At 37.2% G+C, this 24,406-nt stretch overlaps 1 protein-coding gene across 1 annotated transcript in view; it reads left to right on the forward strand.

The window, feature by feature from the left end:
• CTNNAL1 (catenin alpha like 1) overlaps positions 1–24,406 on the forward strand; it is a 74,765-nt gene that overhangs the window by 47,368 nt on the left and 2,991 nt on the right. The window contains exons 11-15 of the mRNA XM_008072772.2: positions 1,357–1,507; positions 10,506–10,543; positions 16,419–16,469; positions 16,563–16,717; positions 21,112–21,160. Coding sequence (XP_008070963.1) covers positions 1,357–1,507; positions 10,506–10,543; positions 16,419–16,469; positions 16,563–16,717; positions 21,112–21,160 — 444 coding nt within the window. The remainder of the gene's footprint in view (positions 1–1,356; positions 1,508–10,505; positions 10,544–16,418; positions 16,470–16,562; positions 16,718–21,111; positions 21,161–24,406) is intronic.

The raw sequence follows: 24,406 nt of genomic DNA on the forward strand, positions 1-24,406 counted from the left end.
CAAATCCTTTGTGTTATAGAGTGATTATTACATGAAAAATAAAATACTAGTCAGTGCATTAATTCACTCATATAGTAGCCAGTGCAAGATAAAACCTAAGACCCCCAAATTTCCACAGCTTAATACTATAGCAATTTATTTCTCACTTATATCAAGTCCTGATTGGCAGCATGGCTTTCTCGAGGTGATCTTTCCATCTTGTAGCTCACCAACCACTAGGAACCTCAGATTCCCTGCTGGGTTCTGTGCATTGAACCATCAGATTGGGAAAGGAGAGAGCACTGAGGAGTGTGAGGGAGGTGGATGGGCCAGGCATGGAAGTGGTGGTCCACAGTCAAGTGGACAGAACTCAGTCACATGGCCATACTCCTCTATCAGGGAGGATGGGAAATGTAATCTTGCTGTGTGTTCAGGGGGAAGACAAAACAGTTTTTGATGAAAATAAAGCAGTTTCTGTAACAAGTCATTTACTTATTAAATACATTTATTTAGTCCATATGGCGGTATGTAAGAGAACTAGGATGATTCCTGCCCACTTTACGTGTATTTTGTGTGAGGCAGTGTGATGGTGAAAGAGCTTGGACTTGGAGTCAGCTAGATCTGAGTCGAAATATCAGCTTTGCATATACTAGCTGTGGGATCTTGGACAAACTACTTGGACTCTCTGAGTTTTAGTTTCTCTCACTGTAACATGGGAATAATGCTCCTTTGAATGGGTAGTATTTTATTTGTGTGTTTTAAGCACTCATAGTATCTCAAGTGTGTATGTACCATGTACTCATAAGTGTGTTTGTATGTTACTATGTCTTTCACTACCACTCCTACAACTACTGCCACTACCACTATTACTACCACTGCTACAACTGCCACCATACTACTGCCACTGTTATTACTACCACCGCCACTGCCATCATTACTAACCACTATTGCTACTACTACCACTACTACTATTATTACTAGTACCATTACTATTATCTCTTTTCCATATACAGTATGCTTTTTGTGTCTGAATATAACTCTTTGAATTGTGCTATGGAAATAACTTTGTTGAAACAGAGTTCTCCTTGAATAAATATGATTGCTCCCTGAATACAAGTTTGTATATAATCATGCACACTGTCTATCTGTAGGTCAAATGATAAGAAACAGCAAGTTTTGTCCTACTGTGAATCTTCATATTGTCCAGTGTAGGACCTATGTGTGGAAGTTACTTCATAGCTATTTATTGAGTTGAATTGAAAAGCTTAGTCTTATATTTACCTGGCAGGGAGATACCATGATCACGAAAATTTTCGTTTTCTGATTCTAAGGGCTAAGATTTTGAAATTCATACCTGTGTATATTGTGTTTCTTTAGATAATTTCTGCTGCTGAAACATTGACATTGCATCCATCTAGTAAAATTGCTAAAGAAAACCTGGATGTGTTTTGTGAAGCTTGGGAATCTCAAATTAGTGATATGTCAACACTGCTAAGAGAAATCAATGATGTGTTTGAAGGAAGACGAGGTGAGAAACTGTCCACATATATTGAAATATATTATTACTTTAATGTTAACTCTGTTAGTTTTTAATGCCAATCCTTAGATGCAAAATGAATTATCTTGTTGTAACCCAGCTTGGTTATTTTTAATAGTATTATATCTCCCAGATAAAAATTTAAAAAATATTATTTTGTCCTTCTTTAGCATCTAAACAGTAAAATTTGTGGTATAATATTTTTCTTTGAATTAATATTAACAGTCTAGTTTTCCCATTGAAATTGTCATTTTTAAATTTCTTCTAAATTGTTTTTTAGTTTTAGTACAAAAGCTCTTCTATCATACAGTAATTCTCTGATTTCAATTCTACTAACTTTATAATGAAATGAATGTAGTTATTTGATTTTTGAATTGCTTTCCTTCCACTTGGATGGGAATCTCTTTCCTTGATGACTACATAATCTTGGGATATTGCCTGTGGTGGGTAAGTTCATTGGTATTTCTACAATATGTAGAGTAGTACAATACTACGTATAGGAAGACATTATTTTTACTCTTTATTTTAATATCAACTGATTTATTTTCCATTATACTGTGTGTTCTGTTATTTATGTTTATGTGTTTTTATATATTTTTTTCCTTCAAATGACTTCTGTTAGTGTCAATGCATGCTTATTTTTTAAAATAAAATATCATTTATAGTTATAACATCAAATTACCTATTTTTATTGAATATAAACATTTATATATTTCAAATTTTTAAAATACCCATTTAGTATAAATGTTGATTTACATAAAAATCAAGGAATGATAGACTTTATAGCTATAACATCATTTGTAAAGTATAATAAATGTTTACCGTGCTTTTGCATTTAAAGATTTCTGTGATAGTCTGGATGTCCTATCATTTTGATGCTTTGACAAAGTATTTAAAGTTATATGGATTTTCATATGAGGCAAATTTCATATATTAAAGATAAAGTGATATAATTGATCCACAATTCAGGAAGAATGGTCACTAGCCTTAGGGATTGTTAGGAAGTAAAGAGAAGTGACTTTGTGTGGTGAAAGGACATCTGGCCTGGGTTAGCCAGAACATCTGTAAGGCTCAGCTCTTTCTCTAACTGTGTCAAACAAGCTCTTTCCCACTCTGGGCCTGTGTGTCCTCACTCACAAATGAAGGTCTTAGGCTGTGTGATCTCAGTGGTCTGCCAAATCTAAAAATCTTTTGTCAGAACTTCCTGAAGTTATATACTTTTGAGCTCTGTCTCTCTCTCTTTACAGGCCAGAGAAATAATATCGTCTGGCTTTTTTATTAGTTGTCATCAGTCCATGAAAGTAGGGAGGCTGGAGGTAGTGCCAGAAAGTGGCCCTCTAGTTTTCTGGGATGTGATCGACTCCATGCACTTGTAAACATGCTCCACTGTGAGAAGCTTTACTAATATTTGTAACCATTCTGAAACGAATGTAGCTCCAAGCCTGGCCAGCTGATTCTCCCACTTTTCCAGAGAACCATTCAGCTTAGTATGGGTTTCTCCTATTCGTTTTTCAGTGCTAGATAAGTTTTTGTTTTCATTCATGTAAATATGGTGTGTGCCTGAGTTTTCATCACTTGTACTACTTCCATGTCCCTGGGCCAGTGAGTTCACCATCATCTGAAATTGGAATGGTTCTAGTCTCCTTGACCAAGGGCCTGAGCCACTTTCCTCTTTATGTCTGGGATCCTCACAGCTTCTAAACCAGGCTGTTCTATAAGCATTTTGGTCTATGTTTTCTATTATATTTCTATTTTTAAAAAAAGGATTTATAACCGTTTTTTCCCCCTCAAGAAAGCAGTCATTTAACTGTTACTCTCTGCCTTAATCTTGGCTCAATTTTTGAGTAGCAATTAAACTTGCGGGGATGGGGGTTCTTTCTATAAATATAAGTAAATTTCTCCCTTAAAACAAACAAGTCCAAGTTCCATTTTCCATCAAGGGATATATTCCTTCCTTCGGGATCTGAGTGATAATCTCATGTTGAGGAATATAATTGGGTAGAAATTGAAGTCTTTGCTGAAGCCAGACTGCCTGGTTTCCAATCCTACCTCTGCTACTTCCTAACTTAATCTCTGTGCTTCAATTTTTTTTTTTTTTTGAGTCAGAGTCTCACTCTGTCTTCAAGGCTGGAGGGCAGTAGCAGGCTTACGGCCACCGCAGCCTGGGCCTGCTGGACTCAGACAATCCTTCCACCTTAGCCTTCCAAGAAGTTGGAACTACAGGAATGTTCCACCACGCCTGGCTAATTTTTTTGATTTATTGTAGAGATGTGGTCTCGCCATGTTGCTCAGGCTGGTCTTGAACCTGCGGGCTCTGGCATCCTTTCACCTCAGCCTCCCAAAGTGTTGGGATTATAGGCATGAGCCCCTGCATCCTGCCTTTTTTTTTTCTTCAAGTTTTAACATCTGCAAAATGGGGATGATAATGACATCACTAACTCATATGGTAGACATGAAGATTAAAGAAAATAAGTTAAATTTATAGTAAATTCTCAATATCAGTATCAGCATCATGGCCACCATTACTTTACAGTAAAGCTAAATAGTTTAGAGAAAACAGTAAATCCAGTTTTTCTCCCTTAATCTCAATCTTTCCTACTTCCTAGCATCATTCTCTCCCTGTGTTCTTTCTCCCACACTGGGAAGTCTCTGGGATTAACCTGTCTGGCTCTACATAGAAGGTCTTTTTGCCTTTGCCCAATAGAAGAGTCAGTCCTTGCTTCTCTGTACAAATGAAGCTCAGCCTTTCTCCAGTGGGGAATTGACACTGAAAGATTTATGCAACATTAATTCAAAGCTCCTCTTTTCTTCTGTCTCTGAGATTTGCTTTTTTCTACCAAAGAAGAAAAAAATCTGCTTAAAAAAAAAACAGCTGGGGAAATTCAATGAAAAATAAAAGTTACAGGCTACTAGGATCTGTGTGGGTAAAACTGTAAACAAGATCATTCAGAGATATATAACCATAATAATACAACCATAAAAATAACAATAGCTTCTATCTATTGAGAATTTACTGTGTTCCAGGTGCTTTGATAAGTGCTGGGTGTACATTTTCTTATTTAATCCTCTTAGTAACCATCCTGTGAGACAGGTATTATTATTCCCACATTTTATTTATGAAACTGAGGCTTAAAGGAGTTAATATCCTCAGTGTTCCACAGTGAATAATCTACAGGAGCTGGGACTCTTACTGACTAATGTCAAAGATGGAATTTTATCTACCACCCACGCTCTATTACTTACTGACTAATGTCAAAGATGGAATTTTATCTACCACCCACGCTTATTACTCAAGCAGTTAAACTTTACTCTAGCCCTAAAGTATTCTAATGGGAATGAACCAGTTCCATGAAAAATGCTTACTACTGCAACTCTGAGTTCTGCTTTTTTCCCCTTCCAAAACTATTCCAGAAATGACTGGGAAAGCTCAATCTTAGGCAGTTCAGAAGGTACAGAGCAAGAACCAAGCAACGACTGGATTCTTGTTTTGGTCTGCCACTTATTAGCAGAGGATGGGGCTAGCTAAAATACAGAAGAGATAAAATAATCTATTAGTAATGGAGTCCTAGGCATATCACCTAGTCTTTTGCGTTTCAATTTCTTTTTTTTTTTTTTTTTGAGTTGGAGTCTCACTTGGTCACCCAGACTGGAGTGCAGTGGCCGCTCCCGGCCACTGCAGCCTCGACCTGCTGGGCTCTGGCGATCCTTCCGCCTCAGCCTTCCAAGTAGCTGGAACTACAGGCGTGCGCTACCACGCCCGGCTAATTTTTTATTTATTGTAGAGATGAGGTCTCGCTGCCCAGGCAGGTCTCGTCTCGAACCCGCGGGCTCAGGCAATCCACTCACCTCAGCCTCCCAAAGGCGCGGATTACAGGCTGAGCCACCAAGCCCGGCTGCGTTTCAATTTCTTTATTTCAACTGTCATAAATGAAATAATGTGTCATAGTTCTTCCAGTATAATAAGTGATATCAGATGTTTTTCTTTTTCTTTTAACTATTATATGATCTAGAACAAATCATTTAACCGGTATCTCTGAGGTTCCTATCTTTAAAGCAAGAGATTTAGACTAGATTAGTGTAGGCAGATATATAGCTGCCATTCCTCATTCTTGCTCTATGATAAAAATTGCCTATTGATCTTGATATTGTTCTCATGCTGAGTTCACATGTGGCCTCCCAGTCTTTCTCAGCACAGTGTGCTACCATCCACTATGGACAGACCAGAGTAGATACAGAAGAATCCTACACTTGTTTCCGGACCACTGTTACTACGGTTTCTTTTACTTCAAGCTGGGTATTATGTAAATGACATCTTTAGGTTTATGTAAACTATGCTAAAAATTCAGGGTTCCCTGAACTTCCTAAGGGCGGAACAGAAATTCCTTCTTAGGTGGGAAACTGTTGCCTTCAGTGAATAGGACACCCATTGTTTAACTGGCAAAGTACCTTTCTGCTCTGAAAGGCATTCTTAGGTGGGGCTAATTGAGATACATTTGATTGATTCTTGTTCTGCCTTTCTTTTCCCTGACTTTTATTATGAAGCTCATGAGCATAGCTTTTTCCACAAAGAAACTCCAGGTTAACCGTTATTGACTAGACTGAATCCAGTGCTGCAGTGTTGTTCTTCCTGTTATGTGTGGTTGTTATGACAAACCTGCATGTTACTTTGCATCTGACCACTGCTTTCCATACAAAGGTGTATCTGCAGGTCCTAATTTCTCTTTGCTACTGTAATAATTCATATTTTGACTATTATTGAAAAGCCTTTGCTATATTCTAGCCACTTTATTTCTGCTCTACGTAACTTGCCTCCTGTGATTGGGAAAATTATCAGATTTGTTTGTATCATTTAACCAACCAACCAAGTAGCAAACATCATGATAAGCAATGAGCGGGCACTTCCAGCATTCTCATGCTTGAAGTCAGTCTGAGAGCTAGGTCATTATCCACCTTAACCCAAGACACTTAAATTTTATACTAGGACCTCCTGGGATTGTTTCAAGAAAGTGAAAATCAGTCTTCCTGCCTTCTGCTTTCATCCCATTCTGCCTTCTTACCCAAACCTCCAGGGAGGCCATGGTCTTCGTATTAGAAGGGACCAGATCTAAAAGACTCTACTTTTCCTTGGTGATGAATGTGTCACTTTAGAATTGAGATTATTTAGGACAAATAAATGTCAAAAAGAAGCTTTCCCTCATAGCTTGCAGACTCTCGCCCTTATTTTATTTAAGGAAAGTGAATTCCCTTTGTTCTGTTTGAACCATTTTTAGAGTAAATAAGAGTAAGCTTCAGTTTATAGGGATGCACCCCTAAGTAAACTACGTAGGGCAGTTATGATCATGGATGGCATATTTTCATAAATAACTTATTTTTAAAAGTCAAGACTCCTGCCAGGATTTTAATTTGATTTTCAGTTCTTTAACTACTATTCTCAACCCTGTTTCATTGCTCTACACTGAATGTATCACTTGGCAGACTGGCTGCCATTAAAATGGGGAGTACAGGAAGAAAAACATTTTGTTGATAAAGATGAGCTTATTTTGGGGAAGTATGAGCTTGGAACAAGGGAGTAATCTATCCAGACATGGGATGATGGCCTAAAATGGGGTGGTGATAGTCAAGATGAAGATAAGGGGACTAATTTTAGAAGACTTTAAAAATAATATTGGTGGGATTATGTTGGTCAATTGAATATAGAGATGAGGGAGAGAGAAGAGTTTGAGGATAACAGCTGGGTCTGGATTAGAATAGCTCCATCCTACTCCTGAGTTTAGCTAATAATCTACCAGACCTTTAGTGGTCAGGGATTCATTAAGTGGGTCTGGCAACATGAGTTTTTCTTTTATTGATTATGCCATATAGAGCCCCCCAGAACCAAAGAAAGCTAATTATAAGAAATGCTCATAGGGAATAATTTAGTACGTTTTCAGTGAAATAATAAGGCATTTCTACTTTAGGGGAATGAGCTTTATCTTGTAGGTATACAGAAGGGCTCTAGATATTGAAAATGAGAATAAAACTACTCAATTAGGTTTTCATAGGAAATAATTTTAATACCCCCTTTTAAGATAAGAAGGCATTTGAATTAAAGTTGAACTTAATTGTGAACATTATTTATCAAAAGATATCACAATTGTGGTGTTGACTAAACAGGATTTAGATTTAGAGAGTTATAGGATACTTCTGTAAGTACAGTGCTTTAAAAACAATTCTGTGTATCAAATATCCTTACCAAGTATATTTCCCCCAAATAGTCTGGTTTTTTCAACTACTTTTCCTATGTATAACATGATAGTTTGTTCATGCTGCTACTTTAATTTGCTATCACAGCAAAACATAGTTGAGCTAGTTTATTCTTGTTCTGCAATATTAGACTCAGTGGCAATAAGTAGACTCACATGGAAATAACATCTGTAAAATTAACTGTAAAATAATTCAGCTCCCTTGTTAGTATTATTTTCTTTTTTCTTATATCATTGTCAGTTTGTTTGATTTCTTTTGAAACTGGGAGAAAGAGTGACACTTTTACCTGCATCATATTTGGAGGAGGCCTCTCTGAAAAATGATCAATTTTGCAATTATCCACAGGCTTGTGTAAATCATTCGGACTCTAACTGAAGGAAGCCAGACAAAGTATCTATAAGCAGAGCACAGGGAGTAGAATTACCAAGTGATAAATACTACTAGGTAGATGAAAATGGTAGCAAACTAGATTATAGAAAAGCTTTTTTCTCATCGCACTTTTATTTCTTCCTACATTCTGGTTTCTCTAACTCTTGTGTCTTATAGACATAAGGGACACTGTTAGAAACAATTGGTTCTCCCCTCCTTTTGCAGAGTAAATATGAACGTTTTAGCGTCATGCACACTCTAGAAGATCACAAGGTTAGCTAATATAAGATTACTCATCTAAGTTGATTATATTTAAGTAATGATTGTGCCCCTTTAAAATTATTTATTTTTACCACTGTCCAACTTTTGTTTAATGCACCCTTTCTTATAACATAAGTTCATTTTTTAAGGGACATTATGAACAGGATTCAGACTTTGAATTAAAGATAAATGGTGAATTTTGAGATTCTGAGTGAACTAAAGACCATCTTCTGTTAATACTGCAGCTAAATCAGACACATTTATCCCCCTCCAACTTTCAGTAGAAAGTACATTTCATATTAGTGCTTGGAGAGAAGGAATGAAAATAGCCTCTTCCTCTTTCTCCCCCCTTACAATTTGGATATCAGAAAGCTATTAACAAAATTCCCTTACAATTCTGGCATTACAAAGAAATGATGTGAATCATAAAGCCATTCCTAAATACCATTAGCTCACTCTTAGCAACAATTCCTTATTGATCAACACTGTTCCATAGAAATGGTATGCAAGCCACATATGTAACTTAAGATTTTCTAGTAGGTACAAGATAAATTAAAAATAAATATGTTGTTTTAATAACAGTTTTAATTTGATCTAATATATTCAAAATACTATCATTTCTGTATTTAATCAATTTAAAAATTATTAATAAGATATTTTACATTCTTTTTCCCCCCTTTGTACTAAGTTTTCAAAATCTGGTATGAATTTTACACTTGTAGCACATCTTGATACAGACTAGCCATGTTTTTTGAGTACTCAATAGTCACATGTGGATAGTGGGTTCCATATTTAATAGCACAATTCTAGATGAAATTTTAAGTATTTGTATAAACTATTTGGAGACTAACAGGTTTGCCCATTTCATGTAATAGTCATTTTATAAGAAAAGGTGTGATGTAGTGTTATATTATGTTTACTTTTATTAGGTTAGACCATGTAAAATTGATGTTTTTGCATCTATTTATTTAGGGCATTTCAGAATGTCACTCTGTTGCCCAGGTTGGAGTGCAGTAGCACGATCCTGGCTACTGCCTTCATGTTAACCAAATTATTGTTTAATTTCTGAATCACATGTATTTAATTGACTAGCCTCGACCTACTGGACTCAGGTGATCCTTCCACCTCAGCCTTTCAAGTAGCTGGAACTACAGGTGTGCACCACCACACCCAGCTAATTTTTTAATTTATTGTAGAGATGAGGTCTTGCCAAGTTGGTTGAACTCCTGGGCTCAGGCTGGTCTTGAACTCCTGGGCTCAGGCAATCCTCTCACCTTGGCCTCCCAAAGTGCTGGGATTCCAGGTGTGAGCCACCATGCCCAGCTTGTTTTTGCATTTCAAAATGGTTGCATTTCAAAATGGTTGAACATCAGCAATTTCCATGAAGAAGAAATCTTTAAGAAGCATTTACTGTTCAAATCTTATCTTGAATTTTTACCCCAGACATCATAAGCCAGCTTAAAAAAAATCTATCATCCATTCTAACCTGAGTGTATACATGATCTAGAAGCCGGAAAGATGATAGATAGATGGGACAGGGATAAAGTGGGCATTGAACAGCTCCTTCTTTTCTTCAGTTACTGTGCTTCATGCAATGTGTCAAATCACAGCCAACCCTCCCCCACGCCCATTTGCTTTATTTCATCTTCCTATCTTATACAGAGGGGTTGTCCTCTTCCCTGACTGGGAGACTATATTATGAGGTTATTTGTAATGGATTTAGTCTGGTACTTGTGGAAAAGGAAGAAGCACTGATACTGGCATTGATAAAAGAGGAATCTGGTTTCAATAGAGGTAGGCTGCTGTCAAAGAAGCACTCTATGAATGAAGCTGATTGGAAGTGGAAGTGCCAGTGAGACGTTTTTCTTTTCTCCTTTTATGTTGGGAGAGATTGAGATTGGTCAATGTACCTTAGAGATGCAGCTATTGACAGTCTTCATGTTAACCAACCAAATTACTGTTTAATTTGTGAATCACATGTACTTAACAGACTAAATTATCAAAAGTAATGTACTAACACTCTTTTTTGTTTAATAATATTTTTAAAATTAAATGTGAATAATAGAAAAATATATTAATAGAAAAAAATGTTTTAAGTTATATGTGTTATTTGTAGGAGAGAAGTATGGGTACCTTTCACTTCCAAAGCCAATGGTAAGTAGAATATGTACATTACAGAATGCTTTGATTCAGAATTCATATTATTCTCTTGTTATCTATTACTACTTCCCTCCCTCCATATAATTGACATTACAGAAAAAAAGTTAGGATATTAATGCTGACTTCAAAGTTGTTGTTCTGGGTATCAATCTAAATGTGGTCCTTACTCTGAATGTTTGTGTTGGGTTTTGGGGTTTGAGAGAGTAGATAATAGAATTTGTGATTAATAAGAAGCCATAATCCAGAAGTTGTTTTGTCCTCCATATCTTGAGTCTAATTTACAAAATTATATTGGAATTATTTTCTGCAAACTAAGAACTTTCATATGCTTCTTACTTAGATGAAAACATGCTATATATATGGGAAAGAGATACAGAATGATATATTAGCTAGGAAATGGTTCTGAGATCCTTTTTAGAAATGACAATTTCTGTCGGTTGGCTGATAGCATTTTAACATCAGTCATGTTCCCAGGTGACTTTTTTTTGTTTGTTTGTTTGCTTTAAGAAATAAGGTTTTGCTATGTTGGACAGGCTGGTCTTGGCCTCAAGCGATCTTCCCACCTCAGCCTCCCAAAGTGCTGGGATTACAGGTGTGAGCCACTGTGCCCAGCCTCAGGTGACATTTTGATGATCTTAGCAATTCATTATAGAGATTATTCTATGGAAATGTTTTGAATAAAATGCAGGATATGGAAAACAGAGATGTTAGTAAAAAAAAAATCAGTTATCAAGAAGGGTCATTCTTCTAAAACTATCAAATGTCCTGATAAGTCTAACTTCAAAAGTAGAGGAAAACAATGGACCATGTAGATGTACCTTCTGAGCAGAAAGTAATCATGACAGCAGATGAGAAAATCAAAAACTTGTAACTTATATTCAGTATAAAACTATATATCTAGTTTCTCAGTCACAAAGAAAGGTGGCTTTGATGGCTGACAGAGGTTATAATAGGTCAAAAGTTTTATGTGAGAGGAACAAAACTTCATTTGTTCACTCATTTATTCATTAAATACTTCATCGACTATTTGCTAGGTACTCTGCTAGGCACTGGTGAAATAATGATGAAAAGACACTAAAATATAAATTCCACAGGTGGCGATTAAAAAAGAAATTTGTTCACTGTAGTATTCCCATTGCCTAAAATTGCCTGGCACAAGTTTGACACTCAGAAAATAACGTGAGGCCGTGCGTGGTGGCTCACACTTATAATCCCAGCACTCTGGGAGGCTGAGGCAGGACGATTGCTTGAGGCCAGGAGTTCAAGACCAGCCTGGGCAACAGAGAAAGACCCCATCTCTACAGAAAATAAAAAATTAGCCAGCTCGGTGGCTCATCCTGTAATCCCCCGCTTTGGGAGGCTGAGGTGAGTGGATTGCCTGAGCCCGCGGGTTTGAGACCCGCCTGGGCAACTTGGCGAGACCTCATCTCTACAATAAATTAAAAAAAAAAAATTAGCCGGGCGTGGTAGCATGCGCCTGTAGTTTCAGCTACTTGGAAGGCTGAGGCGGAAGGATCACCGGAGCCCGGCAGGCCGAGGCTGCGGTGGCTGGGAGCAGCCACTGCACTCCAGTCTGTGAGACAGAGTGAGACTCCAACTCAAAAAATAATAATAATAATAATTAGCTAGGCATGGTGATGCACACCTGTAGACCCAGCTACTTGGGAGGCTGAAGTGGGAGGATCACTTGAGCCCAAGAAATTGAGATTGCAGTGAGCCTTGATCGCACTCCAGCCTGAGTGACAGAGTGAGAACCTGTCTCTAAGCAACAGCAACAACAAAAAGAATTTGATAATTTACTGAGTCAGTGAAAAAGTAATCATGGCCTCTGCTACCAGGAAGCTTACAGTCTAGCCCAGCACCAATAGGTAGAAATTTATAGTCAGCCTTCCATATCATGGGTTCTGTATCTTCAGGTTCTGTATCTGTGGATTCAACTGATCGCAGATAAAAAAAATTTGTGGAAAAAATACAAAATAATAATACAATAATAAAAAATATTACTAGTAAGAAAACCAATACACTATAACAATAATTTAGATGGCATTTTCATTGTATTAGGTTTTATAAGTTAATCTAGAGATGATTGAATATATACAAAAGAATGTGTAGATTATATAAAAATACTATGCCATTTTTTATAAAGAACTTGAGTATTTTGCGGGACAACCATAATTCAAAACACATGTAATTTGAAATTTCATAGTAGCCATATTAAAAAAAGAAACTTGTGAAATTAATAATTTTATTTAATTCCATATATTCCAAATATTGTCACTTCAACATGTAATCAACATACAATTATGGATTTTTTTTTGAGATTCCCATCAAGGCTGGAGTGCAGTGTTGCCATCTGGGCTCACCACAGTCTCTAACTCCTAGGCTCAAGCAATCCACCCACCTCAGTCTACCAAGTAGCTGGGACTGCAAGAGTGTGCCACCAAGCTTGGCTAATTTTTTGTAGAGATAAGGTCTTGTTATGTTGCCCAGGCTGGTTTCGAACTGCTGGGCTCAAGTGATTTTCCTTCCTCAGCCTCCCAAAGTGCTGGGGTTACAGTCATGAGCCACCATGCCTAGTCACAATTATGGAGCTTTTTAAATAGCCTTTTTGTCATACTCACTCTTCAGACTGTGATGTGTATTTTAATTTACCCCTTACAGCACATCTCAATTCACAATAACTGCATTTCAAGAGTCCAATAGCCATATGTGGCTAATGGCTACTATACTTCAGTATAGTACAGCTTTAAACTCATATAAGAAGAAAATGAATAGAGAGGAAATATAAATTATTGATGCTTTATTTATTTATTTATTTTTTTGAGTTGGAATCTCATTCTGTCGCCCAGTCTGGAGTGAATTGGCCGCTTCCGGCCACCACAGCCTCGACCTGCTGGGCTCCAGCGATCCTTCCGCCTCAGCCTTCCAAGTAGCCGGAACTACAGGTGCGCACAACCACACCCGGCTAATTTTTTTGATTTTTTGTAGAGATGAGTCTCTCCAAGTTGCCCAGGCGGGTCTTGAACACGCAGGCTCAGGCAATCCACTCACCTCAGCCTCCCAAGGCACGGGATTATAGGCTGAGCCACCGAGCCCGGCTTATTGATGCTTTTTAATAGTGGCTATGTGATGAACACATGTGAATATTGGAAGAGAGAATGGCAATGAAGAGATAGAAAATAAAACTCTTAATTCTGTGTTTGTGGAAATGACAATGAGAATAGTCAGTACTGTAAGGGAAGAACAAATTTGACAAATGGTATATTAATTAAAGTTAATTAATTGGTGTAATTTTTGAAGAGGTACTGGCATTTAGTACTGAACTGCAACATTAGAAGACTGAATGTAGGCTGGGCGCAGTGGTTCACACCTATAATCACAGCACTTTGGGAGGCTGAGGTGAGAGGATTATCTGAGCCCATGGGTTCAAGACCAGCCTGGGCAACTTGGCGAGACCTCGTCTCTACAATAAATCAAAAAATTAGCCAGGTGTGGTGGTGCGGGCCTGTAGTTCCAGCTACTTGGAAGGTGGAGATGGAAGGATCACTTGAGTCCAGCAGGTCGAGGCTGTGGTGGCTGCGAGGGTGTCATAGCACTCTAGCCCGGGTGACTGAGTAAGACTCCAACTCAAAAAAAAAAAGAGAAAACTGAATGTAGTTGGTGATGAAGCAATCATGACATTGCAACATAATTCTATGAATTTTTGAAAACAGTTTCTATGCTTTAAGCTATCCTTAGAATAGTGTGAAACTATGAATAGAAATTTCTTTATTTTTGTTATTTTAAGCTAACTCAACCCTAACAGATGGTATTGTAGCTAATATCCTACTGGGTTTAAGAAAATCAGAATAGCCTCACTGTTCTTGTAAGTGCTGTAACGTAGGGTTATTACAAAATAATTTTTTGAGGATTAGAAAAAACATCACATCATTATTTAACTGAATAGTGTTTTTTGTCTTTAGTAATGAGTCATTTCAGAATCATGAACCACTTCCTTAGTTGAGGACAACATAACTAATTATATTCCTAAAAAAATTGTAGCTCTTCTTTAGGAAGCAAAGTTGGAGTGTGGTACTATTTATATTTAGGTGTTTGACGTCTTTAGTTTTTACATCACCGAAACTGATGCATCTGACTGCGTTCCAAAATAGTGTCCACTAGATGGCAAGTCAGGTTACATTATTAAGATGGCTTCTTTACCTTTTCAGTCAATCTCATTTCGTTATTAAACATTTTAATGTTAATCATTTGTAAAAGTAGAAATAATGAAAACACAACTAAATTTTAAAAAATGAGATGAGGTATAAAATTCCAAATAAAACCTGTGAGCCTTGAGAGTGTTCTTAAGTGCTTTATCAATTGCTTTATTGTCTAGTAGTCCAAGAAAGGAGATAAAGATGGTGTGACTCTATAAGGAGGAGCTAATGAGATCATTGATCATCTTCATTTATTTTCTAATAAACACAAGAAGCAATATGTATTTACCTCCCTTCCTCCCAACTTCCCCCTGTGTGTGTGTGTGTGTGTGTGTGTGTATGTAACTATAGTTTCTTTATTTTTATTTTCTATCCTTCAACTTCACGTATTTCTTTAATAATAAACTTCATTAGAACATCTCAAAAGGGCTGTGTTTAATGAGCAGGTCTAAACTCTGTGAGTCCATTTTGCTCTGCAGTGAAACTGGTGACAGAGTAACTGGTCAGAAGTAACAAGTCCTGGCAATAATAAAGGAAACAAAAATGATCTTGTTTTCTTAAGATATTAGTGATGGTCTTTTCCCTTAAGCTAAGCAGGCACATGAGTGTTTTGTTTTATTATAATTTATACTTTGTGTGCTTTTTATGACTTCATATACCCAGTGTGTTTGTGAGTGTATATGATTTAAAAGTATATTTTTATAAAATGGTTCTCTGCATCTGCTGGTCCCTTTTTCCCTGCTAGCCATAGCCTTTCTGGAAACTCCTGCCTCAACTATTGGAGTTCCCATTGGATCTCAGAGTTGGAGGAATCCCCAATGTGGGCTATTATCTCCAGATAACTTTTGAATATATTTTTCAAAGAAACATTGCCATCAGTGGTGGTATGGGCTGTCCTGGTACTCTTTTCTTCAAGTAAACAAGAATCTGTGGACTACCCTGGTGACTTAACTAGTATGGAATATTTTTTCTTCTTCTGGGGAAATATATTGAGTTACAAATAGTTTATATGAAAGCCATCTTGTTCTTTTAAAACTAGGGAGCCATTGAACATTGGTTCACATATAAAATCCTGAATTCTAAGTATAAACTCTTTACAACCTGGAATATGGGATTAGCAGTTGGGATGTCAATAAAACTAGAGTGTTGAAATTTTGCCTTCTAAGGGCAAATTAGTTAAAGGAATTGAATTCTAGAGTCATCACATTAGGAACATATAGAAAACTACATATAGTAGCTAAATATAACACATAGTTTTATAAGAATAATTCAAGCATTATTTTAATCTTGATCAACAAAGAGGCCAGGGAGGTTTGGGGGACATAATAACTGGATTCCAGGTATGTTGCAGAAGTTGTCTTGAAGCTCCTGAAGCCCTTGTGAAAAGAAGAGAGCAACTACAAACACAGAGGCCACAGAGCAGAGCAGTACACTGACCTGCTTCCCCTGGCCTCAGATTTCAAAGAAGCATCCTGTTCAGAGCTGAACTCATCTACTAGTAGAGTATTTGCAATTGGCTGTTTGTTTACAGTACTTTTTATAGTTTACATAATGAAAAAGGTTTAAATTAAAATGTTATTGCAGGTGTTTTGCTATGCTTTCTATTACTATTGTATTTCCTTACAATTAAATATACTGCTTTTTAAGATATATTAATCTTTTTATTGTCACAGAAGAATAACGCAAACCTGAAATCATTAAAGCCAGACAAGCCTGACACTGAGGTAAGACCTTTTCCTTTGTAATAGTCTTATATCTAGTATTCCTTTTAAGGCATTAGTGACAAAATTGTTGTTATTAAAATGTGTGTTTTGTAGGAGCAAGCCAAGATAGCTAAGCTTGGACTTAAGCTGGGTTTGCTCACCTCTGATGCTGATTGTGAAATTGAGAAATGGGAGGATCAGGAGAATGAGATTGTTCGATATGGACGGAACATGTCCAGTATGGCCTATTCTCTATATTTATTTACCAGGTAAATGTCATTACATTTTGATCTTTTAAAATCAGTATAATAATATCTGGTATAAAAAAGTACCATGTTGGCCGGGCGTGGTGGCTCATGCCTGTAATCCCAGCACTTTGGGAGGCCAAGGCGAGAGGATTGTGAGCCCAGGGGTTCGAGACCAGCCTGGGCAACTTGGTGAGAACTTGTCTTTACAATAAATCAAGAAATTAGCAGGGTATGGTGGCATGAGCCTGTGGTTCCAGCTTCTTGAAAGGCTGAGGTGATAACATCACCTGAGCCCAGTAGATGAAGGCTGGGGTGGCCGTGAGCATGCCACTGCACTCCAGCCTGGGCAACAGAGTGACACTCCGACTCAAAAAAAAAATCATGTTAAATTATTGGTTAAAGTCAATATCAAATATATGGCAAAAAGAATAGAAGTAGTTCTTATGACAATTAAGTGAATGCAACAAAAAGCCACATGTATTTAATTAGGATTTAGTTTTAGAAGAGATCCTCTTCTAATTTTGCATTTTTCTTTTTCATGCTGCACATCAGTGTCTCTCCCAGCCAGTATCAGTGTGTTTGGAAAACATGCCATTTATATCTTTATATAGTGATTGATTAGACACAGATCAAAGAATAGAGCCATGAGGCCTACTTCAATAGGGCGCCAAATCTCTGTGAGTTATCAATCACTATGTAGAGGAGAATTTCTTTAATATTATCTGACCTACATTCTCTTATTGAAGTCAAGGTTAATCACATTCCACAGTCTTCCATCATTGTAGTCAATACATAATGTGTAGTAATTCCGCTTAGCTAAAATCAATTATCTGCTGAATGATCTGTTCTAGAATTTTCTCAAGGACTTCACTTCAAACTAAGTGAAACTTAGTTTCTGAAATCTATTTCTTTCATTCTTGGGAACCTGAAAAATCTTAGTATTTCCAGTTTTCTGGCCCCTCTCCTACTCAATTTGATTTGTGTATGTGTGTGTGTGTGTGTGTGCGTGTGTGTGTGTGTGTGTGTCGGAGTCTCACTCTGTTGCCCAGGCTGGAGTACAGTGGCACACTCATGCCCACTGCAGCCTCGACCTGCTGGGCTGTGGTGATTCTTCTGCCTCAGCCTTCCAGGTAGCTGAAACTATAGGTGTGCACCACCTGTAGTTAGGTTCCTGGCTAATTTTTTTTATTTATTGTAGAGACAAGGTCTTACCAAGTTGCCTGGGCTGGTCTTGAATCCCTGGACTCAGGCAGTCCTCTTGCCTCGGCCTCCCAAAGTGCTGGGATTACAGGTGTGAGCCACCACACCAGTCCTCAATTTGATTTTGAAAAGATTATCAGCAGTGAGACACACCTGTTGTACTGTAAGTTTTTTCAGTATTCTGGAAGGAATCTGTATTTTGGTCTAGAGACTGAAGCTCAATTAAAGTAGGGAAGAATCTCACGCCTGTAATCTCAGCACTTTGGGAGGCAGAGGCGAGAGGATTACCTGAAGGTAGAGGTTTAAGACTAGCCTAGGCAACTTGGTGAGACCTCGTCTTCACGATAAAAAAAATCAAAAAATTAGCCAGGCACGGTGGTGCATGCCTATGGTTCCAGCTACTTGGAAGACTGAAGTGGAAGGATTACCCGAGCCCAGCAGGTCGAGGCTACAGTGGCCTTGAGTGTACCAGCACACTCCAGCCTGGGCGACAGAGTGAGACTCCTACTCAAAAATAAATAAATAAATAAAATAAAATAATAAAGGTAGTGAAGAATCTCTTCAACTGTGGGTTTTGGGACTCAATAAAGAACACCCCTTTTTTCCCACCCAAGTTCTGACAAAATAAGCAAAAGAATAGACAGATGGGGGCCAGTAACATTTATACTGATAACGCTAATATTGGAGAATGTAGCTTATATCCACAGGCAAGTTAAGTTTTAAAAAATGATTCCTAGATGTCTTACCTCATAGGGGCAGGTTGATGTCGCTACAAAACATGGAAGAGCCAGCATCTGTTAAAGGCAACTTCACTTCCAAGAGGAAAAGGAGAAAAGAAAGGGCTAATGTGTTTATTTTCACATAGTTACCATAAAGACTGAACAAATGAGCATCCACCCCCTTCTCTGGGACAGAATAAGTAAGAGCTCAGAAAGAAGTGAGGAATGCCATGCTTGTGAAGATTTCTTCCTATGAAAGGGAGATTAGGAGAGGGAAAGAAGCATTCCCAAGCTAGGAGGCTTCATTTTCCTCTTGATGATGTTTTTTATTTTTCCTAGATTGATCATTCTTCTGGAGAGAGATAAGGTGGAAATGATAGGAATTTTGCCACTGTTTAGCTATCATTTGTTAATACCTTATCATTATTTTCCGTCACTGGGGACCATTCCTCTAGTGGTTTCCTTCCTTTGTTCTTAATTACCATTAGCAAGTTTCTCCTGAAATTGACACTTTCCAACATGAATTTTGACCTCCTTTTTTAGTTCATAACTTTAAAAAATCTGATGGCCCAAGTCTGCAAAAAAATGTGAAATGCAACTCTTGTGTTTACCTACAATGTATTTGCACAGACTGACATGACAAAAATCTCAACTTTTGGCTGGAATCACTGTTGATAAAAATCAAGCTTAAAATTTTTTAGACTAATCAAAACTGGAGAAATATTTTATTACTTAATGAATGTAGACTGATTTTTAAAATCTTCCTAAAGAGTTCATTGGTAGACTTTTTGTTAAAGGTTGTAGCTTCCCCTTGAATGAGTTCTTATTTCGGAATATTTCAGGATGATATGCTCTGTGTTTTTTGTTTCTTAGTCAGAATATTTGATTTTAGTAAGGGATAGAACATGTCCCATGGACACTGGGGAATGTGAGGGGCTGCATTATGAGGGAGGCATTTCAAAAGCTCTGTGGAATGAGATGTGTTACTAGGATATGGTATTGGACAGGAATGATGACGTTTAAGAAAAGAAAAATGGATTTTATGTAATGGATAGATACTTTGTGTCACTTTGGCACAAGGTACATGTACCAAGACTTCTTGTGGTTCAAGAGACCTTGTGCCACAAGGAGGTACCTTGTGGCAATCCTCAAATTGTTTTTGCTTTCTTCCCACATTCTTTATATACATATTTCCCCCCATCCAGCAATCTTTTCTACTTTCCCTTAAGCCTGAGGTTTACCAGCTTCATCTAGGTACTTTTTTCCGAGACTATCTGCTAACCTTCACAGTATCAAGCTTGGCAGTTTAATTTTATAGCCCTTCCTCAGGCTAGTGTTTAAGGTTGTCAATACTTTATATAATTTCTTAATAATTTATATATTTAAGATTTTCTTGTGCCTTGTAGTTCAAAATTTTTCAAACCTATCAGTGCCTTATAGTTTTTAACATGGCTTTTGCTTCATAATTTCATCTGATTTTCTTAATAGTTTATCAGAGAATAAGAATGATATGTTCACATCTTATTGTTCTTAAGTGGAAGAACTGGTTGCTACTAGATTCCAGATCTTCTGATTTATGCCTAGTCCATTGCTCTTTTATTACATTCTATTATTCTCTTTGCTATAATTTCTTCTCATTTTTTAGAGTTCTTAATTCTTCATGGCAGTGTTTTTTTATTTTTACATTTTATTTGATCTTATTTTTTAGAGACAGAATGTCTCTCTGTCACCCAGACTGGAGTGTAGTAGTGCAATCACAGCTCACTGTAACCTTGATCTCTTGGGTTCAAGCAGTTCTCATGCATCAGCCTACAGGCATGCACTACCATGATTTTTTAGAAAAATGGGATCTCGCTATGCTGTCTAGGCTGGTCTTGAACTCCAGGCCTTAAGCAGTTGCCTGTCTCAGCCTCCCAAAGCACTGGGATTACAGATATGAGCTGCCATGCCTGACCTCTTTATAGGTGTTTTTAACTTGATATTCACAGATCTCATCAGATGATTAGGAACTATCAGATTAAAAACAACTGTAAAGTATAAAATTATTTTATACAATTCCAAATTGAAACTTAAATGATATATCCCAATTAGAATTAGACGTGACATTTTCTGGCTTTTGGTCTGATCCTCTTTCCAATATGTAACAAAGGCCTTTGGTTAAGACATATCAGATCTCACGTAGTTAATTTATGAAGCATAATGAAAAAGGTTAAAAAGGACAAATAGAACTTAAATATAAGTTGTTGGTTTTTCATTTTTTATATTATAAAATTAACATATATAATGTTTACTTGGGAAAAAAAAGTACCCTAAGAAGTACTAGTTAAACATTAAGGTTGCTTTGAGAATAAAATTACAATATTATTAGTCAATTCATATCATTCTTCAAAATTTGAAATCTGTGAATATACAGAATGCTCTAAAGCTTTGATATTATAAAACCAATTTTCAGGCAATAACTTTTTGTTACCTTCTTAATAATTCATTTTATTTTAGAGGAGAGGGGCCACTGAAAACTTCCCAGGATTTAACTCATCAACTAGAGGTATGTTTTGTTTTCATTTTATACTGCTACTTTAATTCTGGGCTAAAAGTGGATAGTACTGGATTTCTAAATGATTTTATTGTGCCATAGAGAGTGTGCTACAAAGAGTGTTAGAAAAGTAGAAAGGTAGAGAGATTGCAGTAACATTTTATAGAACTTTCTTGGTTCTCATTGGAAAGAAACTTACATATTATAGGAATACAGTAGAATGGGGTTTGTTGATAGTCAAGAGATGCAATAATAAGTTTTAGGTTTTCCCAAGGAGATGAACTATCCTGGTAGATAAAAAAACCCTTGCACATTCCAGAGTTCTAGAAAGGCTATTTGGCCTCTTCATTCTTGAATTGGATGACTGACATTGATTAAATGAGGTAACACATGAGAAAGCATCTGCCATAGACTTGAGACCTTTAGAAGGTACTCAGTGCATGTTAGTTTCTTTCTTTCTTTCCATATTTGTGATGACTTCGGTCACTTAGGAAGAGACAAGTATGCTAACATGCACCCTGTGCCCTGTGTGCCTTGGGGGACTACACGTAGGCCCCTCTGTAATTTTCCCTCTTTTTAGAGGTTTTAGATGGGCAAGTGGGTTGCAAAATTCTTCTCCTATTTTCCCTGACCCTCATGTTAACCTGTTTGCCTCTCTAGAGCCAACAGCATTCCTGCATTTGAAATCTGAATTTTTTGCCACTTTATCATTCTTATACAATTTCAGTTGACATTTCCATGCACATTTGAAATTTGAGCTTTCTATCACTGTATCACTCTAATATACTTTTCTTTGGCATTCCCATGTGCATCCACCTGAATCTCTTCAGGAAAGGAATTTCAGCTTAGGGAGATGATTATCAACATAGTCAAAAGAATTATAGAAAATATGTCTTCCGGATTTCTGAGCTATTTCCCTTAAAACAGTTGGAATAGATTCTGAATGTATTATTTTTGGTTTGGTCCATGTCAATTCCAAGTCATGCCACCCTGTAGGGGTGTTTTACTGCAGAAGATCCACTACTTACCTTCTTCCTGTGTGAGTTTATTTATTAAACCAGTGTTTGTTGAATTTTCTCCACTGTGATGAATGTATAATGGCATACTCCATTCAACAAATGTTTATTGAGCTTGCGCTATATGTTAGATTTTGGGAAAAGACCTCTGTGGAGAAAAGTGGACAAAGCAAATCCTGCCCTCATACAGTTTATGTTCTAGTGGCAGAATATGGACAATAAGAAGTTAGGCATGCAATGCACATGTGTAAGTACTCAGAGATAAAATCATGTAGGATTAGGATTTAGAAATGATGGAGGGGTGGTCAGAAAAGGCCTCCTAAGGAGGTAACATTTCAGTAGAGACATTAACGAAGTGAGAGAGTTGAATGGATAAATGGGTAGAGGATTTTTAGATAGCAAGAGCAAATGCAAAGGCCCTGGTGCAGGGCTAGGGCTGGGTGTATCTGAAGAAGAGTAAGGAGACAATTGTAAATGAAGGGTAGTGACCCAGGAGGAAACTGGTAAAATATGACATCGTTCTAGGCCATGGGAAGAAATGACTCCCCCACCTCCCTGCCGCCCCAAGCATGATGGTGAACCCACTGAGAATTTGAGAATTATGCTCTGACTAACCTTTTAAAAAGTTTTTGGCTTGACCAACAGGGTAAATGGTAGTGTCATTTACTGAGACAGGGTACACTGAAGGAGAACACCAGATTTAGAAGGTGGAAATTAAACATTTTGTTTTATGTTACATACAAAGGTGAAGTAGGATATATAGGTTTCATATCCGTGGATTCAAACCAACTGTGGATAAAAAAATATTCAAAAAGGAGAAAACAGTAAAACATAACAATATAGCAGTAAAAAAGAATACATTTCTAACAGGTTAGAGTTCTAAGAAAAAATATAAATGAAAACAATATAGTATAATGACTATTTACTTAAAATGTACACTGTATTAGGTATTATATAAATAATATAATAATCTAGAGGTCACTTGAAGTATATGGGAGGATGCGCAGAGGTTGTAAGCAAATACTATGCCATTTTATAGAAGGGACTTGAGCATCCACAGATTTTGCTGTCCTCGGGGAGGTCCTGGAACCAATCTCCTGCACATATCAAGGGATGACTGTACATGCCTGGTATCAGGATAATTCAGGAGTGGAGAGAGAGACTTGAGAGTTACCAGCATTTAGGTAGTTTTAAATCCCTGATACTTTATGAGACAGACATGGATTTTGCCCCCAAGGAATTTGTGGGCTAGAAAGAAAGAAAAGATATGCAGAATAGAAAGTGGTGATGTGTGTTGTTAACCAAGTAAATGGTTAGAATCTAGATGTTAACCTCATTGGTTTCTCTTTTAAAGGACAGGGAAGGTTGCAAAGGACCTTGAGATCACTTTACCATTGATAGCAAGGTGTTAAACCTTTTGAATAAAGTGTAAAGTTAACCCTTGACTTATTGCCTGCCCTTCTTTGTCTAATTTATTATGAAGGCCTGTTATTTTTCTTCACAAATAACTCAGATTTGCCCTGTTCTCTTCATTATTACTGCTGCCCCCTAAAGCTAAGTCTTCCTTTACTCCCCTGGTATTTATTACCCTAAAATATTCTACATACCATTTTAACATAATGTTCTACGTATTCCTATCCTACCTGTTCAACATTTGTCCAAATGTTCACTGTTAGGCTGTGAATGTTCCTTACTGTTCTCCATCATCCTGTATACCTCGCTAAATGGTAAAATGCATGGTACATGGTGAACAGTCAAAACTAATCTGAAAAAAAAAAACAACAGAAAACAGCCATCTGAATTAGTTCTCTCAAAAGGCTGGTTATGGAATATGTATGGGTAACACATTTTATCTCGCTTAGATGGAAGTACTAACCCTTTGACCTCATGCTCGAAGATGTATCATTCTTTTATAATTGAGAATATTATAACGTGAGCTCTGAATTCCTCCAGAAATTCGGACATAACTTGTGTAGCTGAGTATGACAGGTCTCTGTGACTCTTCAGAATAACTAGAGGTCTCCAGGCATGGAGGACCTCCCCAGAGATTGATTCTGTATCTGTTCTGTGAAAACTGCTTTTGAATACAGTTAAACCCTTGTTTTTTTCCTGAATACAACAAAAACTTTAGAAGTTCCATGCCAGATTTTTTTTGTCTAGGTATTATTTTTTTAAAATTCTGGATAAAGCCAGGCACGGTGGCTCAGCCTGTAATCCCGCGCCTTGGGAGGCTGAGGTGAGT

The sequence above is a fragment of the Carlito syrichta genome, unplaced genomic scaffold (genome assembly GCF_000164805.1).
Source record: "Carlito syrichta isolate Samal-C Ts95f unplaced genomic scaffold, Tarsius_syrichta-2.0.1 Scaffold315407, whole genome shotgun sequence".
NCBI lineage: Eukaryota > Metazoa > Chordata > Mammalia > Primates > Tarsiidae > Carlito > Carlito syrichta.